Source organism: Agrilus planipennis, unplaced genomic scaffold, assembly GCF_000699045.2.
Source record: "Agrilus planipennis isolate EAB-ADULT unplaced genomic scaffold, Apla_2.0 scaffold143, whole genome shotgun sequence".
NCBI lineage: Eukaryota > Metazoa > Arthropoda > Insecta > Coleoptera > Buprestidae > Agrilus > Agrilus planipennis.
The window spans coordinates 448,926-468,312 of record NW_020438887.1 but is presented as its reverse complement, the minus strand read 5'-3'; the positions used below and the strand labels follow the sequence as shown (position 1 = coordinate 468,312).

The 19,387-nt window shown below is 34.9% G+C and overlaps 5 protein-coding genes across 7 annotated transcripts; 3 read left to right on the top strand and 2 right to left on the bottom strand.

Annotated features, from left to right (window-relative positions):
- Positions 1-221: 221 nt before the first annotated feature.
- LOC108737415 (histone deacetylase complex subunit SAP130-A) lies at positions 222-7,239 on the bottom strand. Of its 2 annotated transcripts, none has more exons than XM_018470246.1 (13): positions 7,161-7,239; positions 6,426-6,759; positions 5,843-6,366; positions 5,327-5,530; positions 4,220-4,574; positions 3,420-3,497; positions 2,628-2,801; positions 2,208-2,402; positions 1,546-1,896; positions 1,307-1,463; positions 878-1,223; positions 697-810; positions 222-641 (listed from the first exon to the last, which is right to left on the bottom strand). In XM_018470246.1, the coding sequence occupies exons 2-13, from the start codon at positions 6,655-6,657 to the stop codon at positions 492-494; spliced, it is 2,880 nt and encodes a 959-aa protein (XP_018325748.1). In that variant the 5' UTR covers positions 6,658-6,759; positions 7,161-7,239; the 3' UTR covers positions 222-491. The 2 variants fall into 2 exon arrangements, with proteins under 2 accessions (XP_018325748.1, XP_018325749.1); XM_018470247.2 differs by lacking the exon at positions 7,161-7,239 and having other exon boundaries at positions 222-404; positions 462-641; positions 6,426-6,920.
- Positions 7,240-7,364: 125 nt separating this feature from the next.
- On the top strand, positions 7,365-14,966 carry LOC108737414 (nuclear pore complex protein Nup214). 2 transcript variants are annotated; one of them, XM_018470244.1, is made up of 13 exons: positions 7,365-7,457; positions 7,511-7,652; positions 7,707-7,903; positions 7,961-8,081; positions 8,322-8,712; positions 9,408-9,804; positions 9,869-10,154; positions 10,209-10,621; positions 10,709-11,029; positions 11,085-13,965; positions 14,284-14,616; positions 14,666-14,783; positions 14,838-14,966. In XM_018470244.1, the coding sequence occupies exons 1-13, from the start codon at positions 7,422-7,424 to the stop codon at positions 14,863-14,865; spliced, it is 5,664 nt and encodes a 1,887-aa protein (XP_018325746.1). In that variant the 5' UTR covers positions 7,365-7,421; the 3' UTR covers positions 14,866-14,966. The 2 variants fall into 2 exon arrangements, with proteins under 2 accessions (XP_018325746.1, XP_018325745.1); XM_018470243.1 differs by having other exon boundaries at positions 9,869-10,621.
- Positions 14,967-15,006: 40 nt separating this feature from the next.
- On the bottom strand, positions 15,007-16,839 carry LOC108737419 (ribosome biogenesis protein WDR12 homolog). The gene is made up of 4 exons (XM_018470250.2): positions 16,664-16,839; positions 16,306-16,602; positions 15,759-16,251; positions 15,007-15,671 (listed from the first exon to the last, which is right to left on the bottom strand). Exons 1-4 carry the CDS (start codon positions 16,726-16,728, stop codon positions 15,273-15,275), a joined length of 1,254 nt encoding a protein of 417 aa, XP_018325752.1. The 5' UTR covers positions 16,729-16,839; the 3' UTR covers positions 15,007-15,272.
- Positions 16,840-17,004: 165 nt separating this feature from the next.
- LOC108737421 (RNA-binding protein 48) lies at positions 17,005-17,908 on the top strand. Its single transcript, XM_018470252.1, has 2 exons — positions 17,005-17,297; positions 17,356-17,908. The coding sequence occupies exons 1-2, from the start codon at positions 17,193-17,195 to the stop codon at positions 17,884-17,886; spliced, it is 636 nt and encodes a 211-aa protein (XP_018325754.1). The 5' UTR covers positions 17,005-17,192; the 3' UTR covers positions 17,887-17,908.
- Positions 17,876-19,366, top strand: LOC108737417 (WD repeat-containing protein 13-like). The gene has a single exon (XM_018470249.2). The coding sequence runs from the start codon at positions 17,898-17,900 to the stop codon at positions 19,245-19,247; it is 1,350 nt and encodes a 449-aa protein (XP_018325751.1). The 5' UTR covers positions 17,876-17,897; the 3' UTR covers positions 19,248-19,366.
- The last annotated feature ends 21 nt before the right edge of the window (positions 19,367-19,387 follow it).

Here is a 19,387-nt window from a genome sequence, read left to right as displayed (position 1 = left end):
AAACCGAAAAATCTGCTGGTAAGTACTTATCTGTTTTTAAACATTATTTTTTATATACTCTTGCCATAACTGTGCAGGGCCCCATATAAATAGTTTTCTGCATTTATAATGAAAATTTATTTTTATTTGCAAAACATCAACCATACTTCATTTTAATAAATAAAATTACAAAGGAGGCAAATATTGTCAAGTAACAACACAATATAAAAAAATAGTACTACTTCGTTGAAATAAGAAATATATTACACGTTAAAATATTTTGTAACTCCTAATAATACAATTACATACTTATCCTATGTAAAATCATATACAGCAATATTTTACATTTAATCTTGTGCATATTGGTAATAAAAAGATCGTTTGTCAGCTAAATGAGGAACGGAAAAAATACAGGGACTTCTTTCCTATGAAAAAAAAATTCTTACAAAACAATAAATAACATTTATATTAATTTATCGAACATTATTCGCTTCTCGTATTTTATCTAAAAATTAGGACTTTTCTCGCTTTTTGAAATTTCTTTTGCTGGCACAACGGTTAATAATGTCAGTTACGTGAACTTTGTGGTCGAAAATTTTCATTATCTGACTTTTAGCTTCCACCATTCCATCGTTGATTATTTTAATGCGTTGAAGATTACCCTTTAAAAATAAAAATTGTTAAAATTAATCTCAAAAATGCCTAATTGTCCTTTACCTTTATGAGTTCGTTAATATGATTTATTTCTCTTTCGTTGCTGTTTTTTTCTTCTGCTTCGGTAAATTTTAGCAATCTTGTAAGCTGATCATACACAGCTTGTTCTTCATCCGCCTAAATTACCAAAAATAAGTTACTACAAAACCATCGAAAGTAAAATATATATTATATATTGTCATACCAGATCTTCCATTTGGGTTGACAGGTGATGTATTTTCCACCCATTAACTTTGTCGAGTACACGGCACTGATTTGCCAAATCCATGATCGTCGGTCGACGTTCGTCTTTTGGCCTCACATCTGAATAACGCAAATAATGATTATGCGTCGCCTTCCACGTTTGACGATAGCTGTTCAAAAGACTTGGTGTAGCCGGTTTCCTGACAACACGTGTCTCGGAAGGCATTTCCTCTTTACCGTCCGATCGATTTTCATCAGAATCTGCGTCTTTCTTCGTGACCGCACCATCCGTTATAAACTGCATATCGTCGTTCATGTTCTCATCGAGATCGTTACTGCCAGTACCGCTGAAAAAATGAAAAACGTAGGATTTCTAACCTTTTTGCAACTCCCCCTCCACTATATGCTTAAACTATTACATTGTACTTACAACTGCTGCTTCCTCGGTTTCTTTCTAGGGCTCATTTCAGTTGGTGGTCGATTACTTTCTTCTTCGTCTTTATTAGATGACGGCACATGAGGCATGCTATCTTCGTTAGTTTCGGCCATACCGGGACTGGAAGTTGCAGAAACAGTTGTGCTTCCCCCTACGATTAAAAACATACGGATATTATTATCTAATATTCAACCTAAGTTAGAGTATATATTATATGATAATAATAAATTTACCTGAACTATTTCCATTTCCGCCGGAATCAGGTCGCGAAGGCGGCGAAATGGGTGGCGGAGCAACATTTTGTTGCGGTATTATCGCTGAAACAAGGGACGAATTGAGGTTCTTAGCTGCCTTCAGTGGCGAACCTTCGTGATCGCGTTTGCGCAGGATGCTAGGTCTTGGCGAAGAAGTGACCTTTTGCGTCTGAGTTGGTATAATCTGTGCAGACGGGCCACCAGACACCTGTGATTGCTCATGACCTGTGTCTTGGTGATGTGATTGTTGCGATTGGGAATACTGAGGCACTCGATTTTGCTCCAGCACCATGACCGGATTAAATCTCATTTGCTGATTTGTCACAATACCTACAAAAAAAATATTCGTGACATTTATCATAATTACACTATTTCTTTTTTTCCAAAGAGTAGGGTTTTAAAAAGTTTGTATTGAATAGGATGAATAGGAAAATCGATGTTTTGTTCTTATAGTATTTACGACTGTAAATAAACGACTAGTACGAATGATCTACACATTTTACACTACATTTTTTTCAATTTTTGAAAGCTATAATAAGAGAAGCCAAGGCTAAAAAGGGAGAGAACTTCCATCCTTGTAATTTAAACAACTTGTTTAGTCCTATAAATATAATGATATAAAGAAGTTTGAAGGATTTTACCATGTACTTGAGGTGCGATGGCGGGTTTTATTTGCTGATTGGTTGATTGAGGCACCGTGGCAAAGGACGACTGATTGAACGAATGGGCTACTGAGTAAGTTCCGGTTGCGTCGTAGAAATATGTGCCGCTAGCTATTGAATAGGTTGCAACGCCAGTCGTAACCACCGTGGTCGCTGCGGCAACACTTGTTGGGCCTAAAAATTCAAAATGTTAGTACAATTTTGATAAAAATTAACTCGTACTTACTATTTTGATTTAAATTCCACAACTTATTTTAAAAAATGGAATTCAATCGTTTTAGATATCATAAATAATAATTCGAAAGGAAGAATTATTTTAAATCATAGTAAATTAAAAGCAATCCGACCCATGCAGTGACTTTATTATATTGTAAATAACTACGATATCATTAAAATTACCTGGTGATGAACGTCTAGAGACAGCAGCAACAGGCGGGGCGTGTATGAAGACACCGGCACTGGGGGTGACTACTGGCTGATTTTCAGCTTGCGGAGAAAACACCTTTGCAATAGGTATGGCTTGTGACGATACCGACGGTACTGTTCGTTGGGTGACAATCGGTTGAACGTTTACTGTAAGAAAAATACGAAGAAACAAATATTACTTCCCTATTTTTGCGATAACTAAACCGCTATCAAGTTAAATTGATAAAAACTTAATATACTGTATAAAAACATTAGCAAACCGTATTAATAAAATATCAGGTGTTTGTTTTAAATTACTAGTGACTCAAAATAAAGGTAACCTTTAAATATTTCGAAATTTAATCCTTTAACATTCAACAATTAACACAAAATTGTGTATAGTTAATAAATATTGCTGACTGACAATAGATAACAGGTAACTTTACATGAATTTTTTATATTATAATAAGTAAGTCAAAAAAATAACNGTTGTAAAGTTTTTAGTGGACGTTAAAATAACACAACACAGAATTTTATAATTTTAAAGGAACTGTCAACTCGAGAAAGTCAGAACTTATAGTTATGAATTATTATTTAGTCATACTTACATTACCCCACACACAAGCAAATTAAAAGGAATATTTTTATCAAATCTAATTTTTTTTGACATAAAAGTAAGCGTTATTTTTTACCATAGCCCACTTAATATATTTTTTTTAATTACGGTACATTCATGGGTATTGGGTACATGTAAAATCTTTTTTAATAGTAATTACTTTCACTTACTTGTTCTGGATGCTGTAGTGACTATTGTTTGTGTGGGTTTTATAGTGGCAGGCATCTGCGTCAAATGAATGGCAGTTCCTTTAAAGACAGAAACTTATCACAATATACACATACACAAAAAGGAGACACATTGAATTAATAGAAAAGCATTTTACAAATTACACATATCTAAAGTATTCTGAAAATAAGACTGTAAGTGTAAAAATAGGCGTTCTAATGTTTTGTGCTTTGCATGGGAAAATTAAAGATAAACTTGAAACAGCAAATGAAGTGCTTTAAAGCAGCACCATTCACAATTCAAAATATATTAAAAATACTACTTTTTAATCCTAAAATAAATGTTAGGTACTTACATTAACGAAAGAAAAAAATAGAAGAAACAAAAAATATTACTTAATAGTGTAAGTAGTCGCCAATAAAGTATAACATCAGTAACGACCAAAACAATAATTTCACAGCATAAGCTGCATAGCAATGCGACGTGTTGTTCAAGGTTACCAGTTCGAACGGTTAACAGGCGTATCTTCTTTCTCTTTCTATCTCTTCAGGCGCCAATTATAGGCAGTAATGATTAAATAGCGCGCTCGCCCTTTACAATATTAAACATATATTTTCTTGCTTTTGAGGAAAAACTGATTTTAAACAAAAAAACAATACTAATAAACGCAAATTTAGAGAATTAATAAAACAAGACTATTATATAAAAATAAAAAAAATAGCGGTCATTTAAATATTACATGCGCAACTCTTCGGCACGTCCTTAATAAGGTACATATTTGAAATATAAAATAAATTCAGACCTTGCGCTGTCTGTGTGATGACTTTAGCGCCCTGCGTTTGAATAGTACGTGGTTGAGAGGTGTTCGCCACAACGAGGGGATGAAGGGATAACGTAGAAATTCGACTTTGCCCGATCACATTGCTCGCCGATGAGCTTTGGGTGGGCGTTACGGCCACTCTACCAATCGCAACGGCAGGTTGTGTGGTCGAAACGATCCTCGCAGGCGCAGTCGACCCTAAAAGGGTCGCCTGTTGCGTAGAAGTGGTCGTTGTCAGTCGTGTTCCTGTAGTTAAAACGGTACCCTGAGGTGTTACTAGTCGTGTTGCGGCCGTCACGTTAACAGGCATCGTCAAGCGAGTAGTTGTCACTTGATTCTAATAAAAGTATATTTGTTGATTTAAAAAAATAATAAATATGTAAAAGTAACTTATTAAATAAAAAGCAACTCATCTCTAATTACCACAATCACATTTTTACCAAAGGGTACATGCTTCGCCCATTTCTGTGCATTATCAATTCAAGCCTGACAATAACGGATCTTTTAATTTCCTTACACTACAGTCTCCTATTTTTTATTTTGTCGCAAGTAATCTATTGTATAATGAAAAACAGAAATAAGAAACTGAGACAAATAAATAAAAAACAAAAAATGTAGGGTCATTTTCAACGCGAAATTGTTTTTTTTTTGATATTAAGAACTTACAATAATTACCCTCTAATATCAAACGAAGAGGGGGGAGCTAAAATTTGCAATGCATACATACTTTAGTTTCGAAAAATTTGATTGCCATGGAATTTCTATATATACTTGTTATTGTTTTTGTAATCATTTTTTGAGCATCTATATTCTGCTTCTCTATAATATTAAATAGTTCTTTATGTAATTCAATGTTATTTAAAAGGAACATTACTAATCTATGGATAAGAAAAATTACAGCAACTATTCCAAAATCAATTGCATTCTTACCTTTTCATTTTGTTCTAAGCTGTAATCTAGCAGTGGAGTAATTATTATATGAATACTGGACGAAATAAGTTCGCGTTGTAATTTAACCGTATTGTGATAGTAAGAGATGAAGTTTTTATAAGTACCATGTATTTGATGAGATTAAAATAAAATAATTACCATAGTCTTAGGTGTTGTAGATTGCCGATTTTGTATGTTAGTGCTAACTGCAATTCGAGGAGGAGCTGCCAAATGAGCAGTGTTCCCTCCAGTACTGTAAACTAATGTTTGTGTTCTAGCTGGCAACACCTGGGCCAAAGTTACTGTGTTGTTAGTAAGAGCCTGTATTCCCGTATTACTTTGACCAGACTTGAAAGGATGAATCTAACAAAAGAAGTTTTTGTAAGTGATAATTATTATATACACAAAAATGTACAAACAATAGGACTAATTATTAATCAAATTATCTATACAACTTTCTGAAAATTATTTTAAGGAGCTATTTGTCTTCCTGTATTTCATTAATTACTGATTTCATGGGATGAATGTAACAATAAAATAAACAGTGATCAAATATTAATTATCAAATAAATGCTGGATTTTCAGAAAATCATTTCAAGGAAAGATATTTGTTACTCTTATAGCAAATTTTCTCATTAAAAATCAAGAGAATGTAAGAAATTGTTAGAAAAGTACCTGTCCTCCTTGTCCTATTGTGATCGCTGAATGTAAAATAGTAGCTGTAGGTCGAACACTTGACACAGTTTGGGTAACAGCTTGAGTCCTGGCTACAATCTGAGGCTTACCTATTGCACTTACACCTGATACAGATGCACCTCTTACTGGAGAACTTAAAACAGTTGGAGCACCTTTAATTTGAGATCCATTTGAGGAGTTTGTAGTCAGCCATGCTGTACCTTGAGCAGGACTTGGTGTTCTTGGTGGCCTTACATATGCTTGGGCAGATTGACCGACTGTCTGTGTGTTTACAATCATAGGATTCCGAATAGCAGCTGCTACGTTGCTTCTGGGTGCTGCTAAGTTAGCAACAACTGCAGGACCTCGAGGTACATGATATGTACCAGTGGGACTTTGGGCTACAACTGGAAGACTTGCTGTAAGAGTTATTTGTGTGGGACGTTGTATAACATTGGAAGATACAGATTGCTGGGGTTGTGAAGTATTTGCCAGGTTAGTCCCTTGAGAACGATTTATTTCACCTGAAAGTGATGGAAATGACACCAATTTTTTATTAAGCAAGTTAACAGTTAAAACTAACCTTGTTTTAGAACAGCTTGAGATAAAATGTTGGTAGTTAGTATATTCCCTGTATTAAGGGATGTTTGTACTGCACTGGAGGGTGTTAAAACTCTCATATTTCGTAAAGCTTGTCCTGTCATTATTAATGGAGTTTTACAATCAACAGATTTTACTGTTGTAATTTTAGCAGCAAGATCCAAAGGAAATGTTTTCCCTGGTTCCGTTTTATCTTCGTCACCGTTTCCACTCATTTTTTATTTTCTCTTTAAAGCATCTGTTACAAACTAAGTACTAACTAAGTAACCACTTCTTAGAAGTAAAGCGTCTTCGAATTTTCAATAGAAAGTATTTACCTGCAAGGTATAAAGTCAGATTTTTCATTAAATGCTACTAAAACTACTGTTATCTGAACACTTTTAACTTTTTTATACAAATGCATATTGCCATTTTTACAATTAACTTCAAAAGCTTCAAAATTTCAAGAAGTCGCTTATAATCTACGAATTGCTACGAATGATGAATGCAGCTACGACCGCATCGAACTACGCAGCTACGAAATGCTACGAAAATACAGAACCGTATTCAAGATACATTCGATTTTTAATGAGAAAAAAAAATTAATTTTTATTTATTTGACATATTGATGGTTTGCGACATATAAAAATTTTAGTCTTTAGTAATGATAATTTACTGGTTCTTTCTGTTTATTATTTTATTAGCATTAACTGCTATGTTAGACTATATTATAAGTTACCTTTTTATCATGTTTTAAACGGAAATGTTTCCCAGGACATGGATGAAAATATACTGACATCAAAGACCAAATACACCAAACCCACCAAAACCAGAAGAAGAAAAATAAGACGAAAGGATACAAATATTTTCTAAATATACCCTTCCTTGCTATATATTTTGTAAAGCGTTGTGAAATATCAATTGTGTTATAATTAAATAACATTAATGTTTTCGGGTTGTATGAAAAATTTTCGTTGATAGTGCGTTGCAAATCGACAAAATGGCCAAAACCGGACCAGCACCAATTGATACTCAGGTAAATACACAAAATCCAAATGTATTTTTTGAACTATAAAAGTGAACTTTTAGGAATTTCAGTTTAAATTACACAGTCGCTTTAAAGTGTATGATTATAAGGATGGAGGATCTTTTACCACCGCATGCAATTTAGTTGCAGCAGCAAGTCGATATGGGTTAATATTTTTTGGTTCAAATGATGCCTATTTTGAAGGTTTAGAAATTGTGACATTTATTTCGTGGCGTACTTCTATAATTTTAATTTTAGTAATTCAGCTGAAGACTATTGAAGGTGCTAGTTTGAAAGATGGTGAAAATAAAAATTATGAGCGAAGAACAGTTTTTTTACCTTCACATCCACACTTTCTGTCTGTTAATTGTGATAACACAAAACTTGCTGTTGTAGTTAAAAAGGATGATTGTCCAGTTTGTTTGTTCTATGATGTTTGTTCATTTGTAAAAAATGTAAGAATAATGAAAACTTTAAATGAAGATTTATATTAATTATGTTAGCTTTTTTAGGATATTTTAGTTGTGAACGAAGTAAGATTGTCAGCCAGTCCCAATGTTAGTATCACTGATGTCTCCTGGAATCCAGCAATACCAGGAATATTTTCTGCATGCAAAAATGATGGAACATTGGGTTAGTAAAACTTAACTTTAACACTAATGTTATATTAATTAATAAGACTTTGTGGGTTTGTAGTCAAACATGTGTTGTATTGTTGATTTTTCCAGTTGCACAATTTAAAAAGAGTGCATTAAACTTACTATCATTAAAAAGTCTAACCAATAATGCTTCATTATGCTTTAACATTAATTAAAGTTGAAATGATGAATATTGTAAAAAAAATGAAAAGCTGATAACTGATGTTGCAAACAGGTGTTTATGAATTCAAGGAGACTGGAATTGAAATAAAAGAGTTACCCAGTGATGCACATGCCACTTGTATGTGTTGGAGTCCTAAAGGAAAACAGATTGCAATAGGAGATCAAATGGGAAAAATAACACAATATAAACCAGACCTGAAGGCAGCCAGGATAATTGAAGCTCCTAATTTAAACTGTGTTCATACAGTAGTTAGCCTTCAGTGGATATCTAATTTTCAGTTCATGGCCATGTATAAGCCTGTAGAACCTGATTCCCAGTCATTGTTAATGGTAGTGGATGCACCTAAAGCTGAACCAATTTCTTACACAAATTATGAAGATATTTGTTATAGTAATGGGACAACAAGACCTTCACAGTTTTATATGATACATATTTCTCAATGGTATGATGTAAGAATTGTATTAAAGGGACATGACCAGATAGGTATGGTGAGTTTACTCCATGGCTAAGCCAGCCAAGTGTATACTTTCATAGCTTTTGGCTTACTATATTTACAATTTTTTCCTTAAAACTTAAGAAACATTTTAAGAGTTAAAATAGACTAAATATGACCTTTCTTTATGTTTACTATCCTTTTATTGGTATATTTGAAAGCACCCGATTTTTATTAATTATATCGTAAAAGATTGTTATGTTTTGAATTTATTACCAGTAAATTCATTATATAGTTATTTTTATAGAAGATAGTTATTTTCATTATAGAAATAACTATATAATGACGATTGGATGTTTTTTGAAGATTTCCCCTCTTCCTTCTATAGGCAATACTTAATGTACAGTAAATAAAAATAAACTTATTTCTTTTTTTTTTTTATATCCTAACATTTGAAAACGATTTTACATTATGTGTTAATATTGGGTGAATTGTTGATTGTAAAAGGAGTAATTTACAGGAAAGGTACAGTTGAGTAAATTCACTATACTTACCTGGCAAAAAAAATTATGATACTATTACTATTGTTTTAATTTGATTTAAAATATTGACAAGTGTAGGATGTAAGTTCAGTTTTTAAAAAATTATACTAAATCAGTTATCTATGTAAAAGAAGGTAAATATTATTATTTTTTCTATTTTAGGAATGTTGTAATGGTTTCATCATCAAATAGTATGGAAATAGGTGTGATGGGTTTTGAAAAGAATCATTGGATTCAATGGCTTTTGGACGATTCTAGTCGAGCAGAGCTACCTTTAAGCAGTAACCGCCAAGATACTCTTCCAGTAGGCATGGTTTTAGATACAGGGTCTACCGAACCTGTAATATTTGGAGAAAACACATTACCTCCAGCGCCTTATTTGTTTCTTATGTCACATCACGGACTAGTGGTATGCTTTAAAGTGTTGAACCTGAAAACAGGGGCACCTACTCTCTGTTCTCCACCTGACAATTTACCCGATTTATCTGGACTTCATCATTTTAAACAAACGTCTACTACTGTGCCTACTTCTATAATTCAAACAAAACCAAAAAAGGAGGTGAGATAATATTAATGTTTTTTAGCGCAATTTATGGACTTAATTAATTTATGTTTATGTGTAGATCGCTCCAGGTATTACTACGGTAATACAAACTCCATTTAGTTTCACTCCCAGTGTTACGTCTGGTATTCCGGCTAGTTCTGTTATTACAACACCTTTCATATTTTCCCCACAAAATCAAATTACAGTTAAAGATCATACAGAAACTGCACGTACAGCTTTTGAAAAACCTGTTCTACCTACTTTTACAGAAAATACTGTAACCATTAAAAAAGTAGAGCCTCTAGTTCAGCAATCATTATTTAATATTCAAAAACCACAAGGACCTTTTACTCCACCACTGACAGGTGCAGAAAGTGTTTTAAAATCTCAGAATAGCTTAAGTATTGGTCAAACTTCAGGACTTTTTGGAAATTCTACTTTTGTACCAGCTCCTAAATTTCAAGAGAGCAGTTCTCAGGTTAAGGATACTGTAACTTCTAAATGTGCAACGCCTCCCACAGCGATTTCTAAAACGACATCGATTTCTAGAAAGTCTGGTGAAATTAAACAAGACAAAGTTCCACCAACTGATAAAATAATAGTAGAAAATGTATACGAATCACAAGAAGATACAGAAGCTCTTGTTGGAAAAATGGTTAGAGAAGAATGCGAATTTTTGGAGGCAGAATTGAAAGTTTTACTTCATAGGGCACGCCAAATAAAAGTCAATCTGGGAACGGAAGACGAAATCGCGCGTATGTTACAACAGACAGATTCGTTGCATGAATTTGTTTCAGAAGTAACAGAGAATACTGCTTCTCAAGCAGCCGAAGTAAGTGTTATTACTTTAAACCTATTAAAGTACTAACAAACTTGAAGCGGTAATAAGAAATTTGACATTTATTTATGTATGAACTAGGTACATCACTTGAAGCAGTTGGTTATTCAAGGCTGGATTTGGTATGAAGAAGCCCAGTCGCGTTTTGCAGCCTCAAAGGACCCTACAATGAACCTTCTTCAGCGTTCACAACCTTTAGACCCGGCTTCAAAAAAGCAATTAGATGACATTCGCCAACTATTATACTATTTAGAAACACAGTTAGTACAGGCTAGTGGAGCTCTAGATGAAAGATGGGAAACATTTCAAGATTCCTGTCGAAAAACGTTGAGACTAAGAATACCTACTTTAGAAAACGTTTTTCAAACTATGGTTAAACAAAATGGAACTCTAATGAAACAGGTAAAATGTTGGTGTTTGTATGTATTTGTAAAATTTAATAAGTTTTTTATTACAGAAATACATATTAAAAGACATCGCTAATAGAATCCATTCCTTTCGTAGTAAAAGTAAAGGCTCTGCTCTTTTGCTCTCTCTGGATAATGTGGAGACATTAAAAAATCAATTAGAAACTTTGCAACTTCAACCCCATAGTTTGCAAGAAATGCAGTACGAAAGAATTGTGAGGAAGCAAGAAAACTTTACCGCCTCCAAAATTGAAAAATTGAAAAATCATCTGAAAAGTCAAAAAGTAGCCCATGTAGCTGTTAATAAGCCACAATTGTCTGGATCATTTATGCAAACCTTAATGGAACGAAGTACAAATGAAAAACAGAAGGCAGAAGTGTGTAGGACTTTGTTTCCTGAAAAGGTGACGACACTTCTAGGTGCTGGAGTTTCTCCCATTCCAGCTGAAAAAGAGGCTCCCGTAAACTACTCTCCAATTCAGTCGACACCTAAAATGGATCCAGCCACGCTCCGGGCCAAAGTCATTCCAACGGCTCAATTAATCTTCTCACCCGTCACAAAATCTACAGATTTGCAGACGTCAACATTTAAATTTTCAACAACGAAACCACCCTCAGAACAAATAATCAGTGGCTTCAAATTAGCTTCAGACAAAGGTTTTTCAACATTCAATACAACCACAACTGTTAATAACATCACTGTCCCAACTACAAATAAGGTGTTTGTTGAGAGTTCTCAAGCCACATCGAAATCTAACAATGTCCCGCCGATAGCTCAAAGTTCGAAAATAATTACGTTTGGAGCTCCATCGTTTTCATCAACAACAACAAGTATTACTAGTTTGGGAAATGTCCCTTTGTTCGTTTCTTCTGCCCCTATGTCTTCTGGAATTTTTATATTACCTAAAACTACTTCAGCAGTTAGCGAAACTAAATCCGGAACAGAGTCGAAGAAAGAGGTTATTCTTCCTTTCACTTCAAAGCCGGCTTCATTGTCTGGTTTCACATTTGGCAGTGCTTTTGCACCCACCACCGACAGCGCAAACGTATTTACTGCAAAAGGTGGATCTCTATTTGGCTCTACAAGTATAACACCCATACAACCTCCAAAAACAACAATTAGTGCTAATGCTGCTTCTGCCACCACTACTACAACTACAGGATTTAATTTCACTATTACGCCTAAATCTTCTTGTGTAATTCCATCGAGTGAAGCAAATAAAACTCCTGTGTCTTTAATTCCATCTAATGCGTCTACTTCGACAGGAATCAGTTTTAATGTCCCTGCTTTTAGTTTACAATCCCCTGCTAGTACAACAAATAAATCTTCTGACACACCCGAAATGTCTAAACCATTTCAAATATCAAGCTCACTAACCAAATCTGAGCCTGTGACCACTTCTAGCGCTTTTACCCAGCCGTTTTCTTTTTCTTCTCCTAATTTGGGTAACGTATTCACTAGCAAGACCACTTCATCAACGGAAACCACGTCGTCTTCCCTAGGATCGGGGCTACTTGAAGTTAATGCGAGTTTGCCTGTTTCTTCAATAGAAGCTCCTGAAACTGCAATTGTGCCAATTAATGAGGTCTCAACATCTACTGTCACGTTAAATATAGGCGAAGAAAAGAAAATACAATCTACAGTGTTTGGTGGGACAGTTACGTCGGTAACTGATTCATTAACAAAAAGCATAGCTGCAGTTGAAAAACCAGAAACAGTTGTGTCTTCTTCCATGCTAAATAATTCCATGATTGTCAGTTCAAGCCAAGACTTCACATCAAAAGCACTTACAGTTACCACTTCGACCCCTTCGTTGCTAACTCCAGCATCATCTGCTCCCCAACCGATAACGTTTGGTGTTATTGAAACATCTTCTCCAATAACAGCATCAACACCATATAAAGCTGTATCATCTGTAATTGAGAGCTCAAAAGATACTGTATCAGCACTTTCACAAACGTCTCAGTCATCTGGATTTGCAACTCAGTCACCAACACCAACTCCAGCTTTTGGTTCGATGCTGGCATTTGATTCTAAACCTCTCTTTGGAACAACTGCTGCTACAACAGCTACTACTCAAACTACATCATCAAATGTGTTTGGAACTACATTTGGAAATGCTCAGGCGCCTTTCGGCGCCTCAGTTACTAGCAGTGGTGGTGGTGGTAGTAACATTTTTGGTGGAGTTCCTGCTACAACCAGTACTAGTTTCACAACGAACGGGTCAATATTTGGAGCACAAACAGCTAATGCCACAAGTCCATTTGCGGTTAGTAGTACAACGCAAAGCATTTTTGGCACACCAGCTTCTGTGCAACCCGTTTTTGGATCGCCTGCCACCACTCAATCTATTTTTGGTTCATCAAACACTCCTACAGGAAACATTTTTGGAACAACAACGAATACACAGAGTGTTTTTGGTACAGCAGCCCCAGTAACAACACAAAATGCTTTTGGAACACCTACATCAAGTATATTTGGAGGATCAAGTGGCTTTGGTAGTGGAACGACCCCTGTTAGTATAACTCCGAGCGTTTTTGGAACTCCATCATCAACCCAAAGTGTGTTCGGGACTTCTGCTCCTGTCGCTTCACAATCGTCCTTTAATTTTGCTTCAGCTGCTGCTAATATACCCAGTACTACTTCGGCATTCGGATTTGCTCAAAAGCCGGTTTTTGAAAGTAATTTTGGAAGTACGAATACTACTGCTAATGCCAATTCGTTTAGTTTTGGAAATGTGAATTTAGGAACAACCACTTCAACTAGTGGCTTTGGTTCGCCAGCTTTTGGACAAACCCAGAATCCATTTGCAGCCAAACCCACTGAACAAAAACCTGTTTTTGGTGGTGGTGGCAGCTTATTTGGAAAACCGGCTGCAACTACGGCCACATCTTCAATTTTTGGCGGGGGAAGCTCGTCTACAGCATTCGGTATTTTTTTTTTAATTTATTAATACTAGAAATCGTGTGGTTCAAATTCGAGCAATGTATTTCACCTAACATAAGAAACAAAAAGTATTAAATAGACCGGGAATCGAACGCAGTTACTTTTATTTAATTCACATCTGTGGCGCAGTGCCTTCTGCATGGTGTTAGCATATAGTTTTATTCTCCTTTTATAATAAACATCGAAAAAACGTACTAGAAGTTTTGACGTTCACGTATTCATATAACGATTAATAATTTTTTAATTCATTGTATACAATATTTTTTTAATAAATATTGATAATGCTTTTTTATTATTTTTAGGCTCATCTGGTTTTAATCAGCCGCAATCGTCTAATTTTGGTTCAAGTTCAGCTTTTGGTCAACCCGCATTTGGCCAAAGTACTTTCGGTAGCAGCAACTTTGGGGGAAGTCCTCAACCGACTGGTGCATTTAGTGGTGGTACGAGTGGCTCGGTAGGTCAGACCGGTTTTGGTTTTAATCAACAAGCAAAGCCAGCATTTGGAAGTGGTCCCGTTTTTGGTTCACCTCCTGCTTTCGGTGGAGCCCCCACGTTTGGTAGCTCACCCGTTTTCGGGGGATCTCCCGGTTTTGGTGGTACTTCTAAAGTTTTTGGATTGACTTCGCCTACTCCGGGTAAGTTGTCCATATTAGCAATAAAAATAATTAACAGTTTGTATTTTAGGATTTGGATCGACAACTCAGCAAAATCCAACATTTGCCAACATGGCCAATCAAAATATTGGATTTGGAGCTTTAGCCCAGATGAGTTCTACAACATCCACGGCTCCCAGTTTTTCAGGGTGAGATAATTAATTAATGTATATGTATTGATTTTTATTTTAATTTTTTTTCAGAGGATCTTCGTTTTCATCTTGGCGTTAAACTGGATAATTATCAAAAAGGTAAATAATAATTTTTCATTTTCCTCGAGAGTTTGTGTAAATAATTACCAATTAATTAATAAAATGTTGCATTGAAAGTCACAAGTTTTACAAAACTTTTTTAAACAGGAATTTAAATTCATCTAGTTATTTAGTAATTTACAAAAAATAATTAAAACATTTTTTTCAATTGGGTTGAATTCAAATAGTAGCACTTTAGAATTTTGTTAGGATAGAAATACTATTTTACAAAACGACTTAAATTACATTTGATTTGTTCTGATGTAATATATGTGAGGTTCTTAAACAGAATTATAGCCTACATCAAATATGATTGTGAAATACATATTACATTAATTAAAATAACAAAAACCAAACAATCAAAAGAACATTTCTTATTAGCATTTGCTACGTCGTTTTTTTATTTTTAAATATGTGAACGCTGTTATCGGTACCTCCTGAAACGAGATGTTTTGGATTTGACCAGTCCACACATAACACTTTGCCTTCGTGGCCGGACAATTCGTAAAGAGGCGCTTTGGGACTTCTAGTGTCCCATAATTTTACACTTTCGTCATACCCCCCTGACATAAATAGATGTTCGTCGTGTTGAGCCCACGCTACAGCTGTTACCCATAGGGTGTGCGATACGAATGTTGTCTTGCAAATCGTCCCTTCAACCGATCTTGGGTCATATAGACGAATACGAGTATCCGCTGAACACGTGATTAGAGATTTAGACAGAGGAGACCATGAAGCACCTAAGAATGCCTTTTGCCCCATTATTTCATTCTTCAGTCCACACAACTACAATTGAAGAAGTAATGCAATGGTTAGTCAACTTCAAAATTTGTAGTCTGTAAGAAATGTATTACATCATCAACTGAATTTTACCTCCATATCCCATAAACGTATGGTATGATCCATTGAAACCGTGCAAACCTCATTCGTGTCTATCCATTGTACAGAAGTAATTGCCTCTTTATGACCTAATAATGTGAATAATGGTACCCTTGAGGACATTCCTTTGAATCTTTTATGTGCAGGTTCCTCTGTATCATGTTCAAGAGAAGAAGACCACACTTTAAGATGAGTATCCCATCCCCCTGTTACTATTCTTTGTCTTTCTGTGTTAATACCCAAGCATTCAATGGGTCTCTCATGACCCCTTAATGCAATACAAGGATGAATTTCTTTTGATCCTGGTTCCCAGTGCCAAAGAACACCTGTTAGATCATGAGAAACTGTTGCAAAACCTGCAGAAGGATCTTCAGGTATTAACCAGTGAACTGCTTTAACTGGTTCAGTATGACCAGAGACACTAGCTTGATGTTTTCCATGAATAGACCAAACATTGACAGTATTGTCATAACAACCGGTTAAAATCCTATCAACAATATGCTTTAAATTGGTTGATATAATAATTATATAAATGTATTACCAATTTCCATTGACCTGAATACCAGAAATCCAGTCGTCGTGTAAAAGAGCATCTTCTGGTTGTGGGGGAGGTGTTCTTTGAATATATTCGATAGTTACAATGTCTTCTACAGACAAGCCATATTCTTGGAGATGGTCAACAAGCAAGACACGTAAAAGTTCGCCGTTTACAATGAAATCGAATTCTTGTTTCTTGTGTTGATCAGAGTGTTCTTTTAATAGTGCATTTAGAAGTGTATTTAAACCGATAGTATCAATTGTGGCTGGGACTGAATAAGGAATATCGGGGACCGCATACCTTTAGAAAACACGGAAAAATATATGTACACAGAAAATATTGAACTCGTAATTACACTTACTGTTCCTGTTTGGTTATTAAGCGAATGTGCAGTTGTGACTCGCTACTAGGGTCAATATTTTCCATTTTTATATATTGTTTATGATATGGATGTACTTCCAGTTAAAACCATGGGTTAAAACAGGTTATAAACATAGATAAGAGATATACTGTACTCTATGGATTATAAATGTTTTAAGAATTGATCTAAGTAAAATACTTTTGAATTATTATTATTCATAACAATATTATTTAGGAAAAAAATTGTTTTTAAATAATTTTAGAAACGCTGCAAAGCGCTACCTATTGTTTTATTAAAATTTCGGTACAGTTTTTATGTACAGAGTACAGGACTCTTTATCTATGATCTATAATCTGTGGCCATAGATAATAGATCTACAAAGGGTATGTCTGTTATATACCCTTTGTATATCTATTATCTATGGTTGTGTACAATATGACAACAGTACAATCAATTTGAGGTTTAGTGTAGTTTTTGTGTTTTTTTCAAAATTTGCATTGTGTGAACAAATGGAACAGTGAAATAGAACATGAACGAAAAGCAAAACTTAAAAGAAGAAAAACATCACAAACAACAAGAGTTTTGTTACACGAGACCCGCTTATAGAGCCAGTCGAAGATTAACTGCTGTTAAAGTATGCCTAATATTTCCTTTAAAATAGTAAATTAATAACTTTTTCACATTTTAAACAGGTGTATACTGCTGCTGCAGAATCTCAACATCTTTTTATTTATAATGTTCCAAAAATAAACCTTAGAGCTGAACTAAAAAACTTATGTTCAAAATATGGGCAAATATTGTTAATTAACGTTGTACCTGATTATAAAACTGAATTATTCACCGAATGCTATCATGTTCAATTTGATAGAATTCAAGCTGCAAAGATTGCTAAGCGTTTAATAGACAACAAGTCATTTTATGGGCAAGTGCTTCATGTTTGCTATGCACCTGAATATGAAAACATTGCTGAAACTCAAGCTAAATTAGATCAAAGGAGAAGGGATGTTTTGAAACGTATTGAAAATCCAAACAGATTACCGTTTGATCAAAGGACACTTGGAGATGATGTAAACTTCATGACCATAAGTAAGTCGCAGTTACAGAAGAAAAGAAAATATGAAGATTTAGGTAATGGGAATGCTTCAAGTGATAATAATACTGAAGAATTTTTAAAGGATTTTTACTCCATTTATGATAATAAGAGTAAGAAGAATAAAACTTAAATAGATTTAAAATGACATCAGCTTTTCAACAACAAGCATTTGCCTTAGATGCAAGGTACAATGCTCACAGAGCAACTAACAGCCCAACATTTCGTACATTGTATATACGAAGAAGAAGTCAGCTTTTAAGAGAAGAAGAAAGAAGCCCTGAAGCTTGGAAGCAGTACTTACAAACACGCTCCCAACTTTTACAACAAAGATATGGCTGTCCTCTAGATGTGAATAGTAATTCTAACATTCCCAGTAATCAGTCTAGAGGAAGTATTTCATTTATCGAATTTCACGCTCCTGTGCTTTCAGAGAAAGGAAAACTTGTTCCCACAAAACAGGCTGAAGCTTCTCGAGCCATGGTAGGAGGCAATACTATTGCCGAAAACTATGCTTTTGTTGGAGTACATTATATTTTTGATCAACATACAAAGCCTGTAACAATGGTAAAGTTTGCGAATAATGATCGTTCTAGACTATGTTGTTCTTCTGAAGATGGAACTTTGTCTATATGCTCTGTTATGAGCAGTCCTCCATGTGTATTGGTAATGCTAAAAGGACATTCAAAGGGAGTTACATGTTTCGATTGGTCAGCTGGAAATGATCTTATAGCAAGCTCTTCTGAAGATACAACCATTAAACTATGGAGCGTTGTTAGTGGCACATGTTTAAGAACTATATTGGACCCGCATAATTGTGCATTGCTTTGTTGTCTCTATCAACCAGTAAATAACAATTTATTGGTAACAGGAAATAAGAGTGGGGATGTTCGAATAGCCAATGTATCGACGGGACTGTTCATGAAAAACTCATGTCGTGTTGGTGGAAAAATACTGAGTTTAGCTTTCGACCCTTATGGAAAGAACATTTGGGTGGGAAATGATAGAGGCGAAATAATATCGGCCTTTTGCGATATACAAGGTGAATTGAGACGTACAAGGCGCATTTTAGTTAGCAGCAACTGCAATATAACGAGCTTGAGCCATAGAGCTTGGATAAGTCGGGAAGCTAGAGACCCCATGATACTTGTTAATAGCTCAGACGATTCGCTGTGTCTTTATAAGGTGATCGACAGAGAAGGAGGTCTCTTTCCTAGACGAAAATTTCACAATAAACACCAAAAGTATACTATTAAATCCACGTTTTGCCCCATCATGTCCTTTAGGCAAGGAGCTTGCGTGGTAACGGGAAGCGAAGACGGTTGTATCTATTTTATCGATATCGAAAAACCTGCTAATCGGGCGATATTCAACACCCTACAAGGACATTCCAGTCCAGTATTGTCAGTGAATTTCAATTATGACGAATCTCTGCTTGCAAGTAGTGATTTGGAAGGATTGGTGATCATATGGAAAAGGGCCCAACCTTCATAGTGCAGTTAAATCAAATGGAGAATGAATGTAAGTTTAATTTCTTCTATAAAGCAAAAAATAAGTTATTATTAAACGACAAAAATATGTACTTAATTAAAACGAAACGTTAATTACTAAATATTTTTATTTTATAAAAAAAC

What these genes read in the sequence shown, in the direction of transcription:
- LOC108737419 (XM_018470250.2), bottom strand. Translation starts at nt 16,728, where the DNA reads ATGGAAAATATTGACCCTAGTAGCGAGTCACAACTGCACATTCGCTTA. An exon ending in TTAATAACCAAACAGGAACA is followed by an intron (nt 16,603 to 16,663) that starts GTAAGTGTAATT and finishes TGTTTTCTAAAG; the next exon opens with GTATGCGGTCCCCGATATTC. An exon ending in TACGTTTATGGGATATGGAG is followed by an intron (nt 15,672 to 15,758) that starts GTAAAATTCAGT and finishes CTTCAATTGTAG; the next exon opens with TTGTGTGGACTGAAGAATGA.
- LOC108737421 (XM_018470252.1), top strand. Translation starts at nt 17,193, where the DNA reads ATGAACGAAAAGCAAAACTTAAAAGAAGAAAAACATCACAAACAACAA. An exon ending in GAAGATTAACTGCTGTTAAA is followed by an intron (nt 17,298 to 17,355) that starts GTATGCCTAATA and finishes CATTTTAAACAG; the next exon opens with GTGTATACTGCTGCTGCAGA.
- LOC108737417 (XM_018470249.2), top strand. Translation starts at nt 17,898, where the DNA reads ATGACATCAGCTTTTCAACAACAAGCATTTGCCTTAGATGCAAGGTAC.
- LOC108737415 (XM_018470246.1), bottom strand. Translation starts at nt 6,657, where the DNA reads ATGAGTGGAAACGGTGACGAAGATAAAACGGAACCAGGGAAAACATTT. An exon ending in CTCTAGACGTTCATCACCAG is followed by an intron (nt 2,403 to 2,627) that starts GTAATTTTAATG and finishes TTGAATTTTTAG; the next exon opens with GCCCAACAAGTGTTGCCGCA. An exon ending in AAACCGAGGAAGCAGCAGTT is followed by an intron (nt 1,224 to 1,306) that starts GTAAGTACAATG and finishes TCATTTTTTCAG; the next exon opens with CGGTACTGGCAGTAACGATC.
- LOC108737414 (XM_018470243.1), top strand. Translation starts at nt 7,422, where the DNA reads ATGGCCAAAACCGGACCAGCACCAATTGATACTCAG. An exon ending in TTTGTTCATTTGTAAAAAAT is followed by an intron (nt 7,904 to 7,960) that starts GTAAGAATAATG and finishes TAGCTTTTTTAG; the next exon opens with GATATTTTAGTTGTGAACGA. An exon ending in ATGATACATATTTCTCAATG is followed by an intron (nt 8,713 to 9,407) that starts GTATGATGTAAG and finishes TTTCTATTTTAG; the next exon opens with GAATGTTGTAATGGTTTCAT.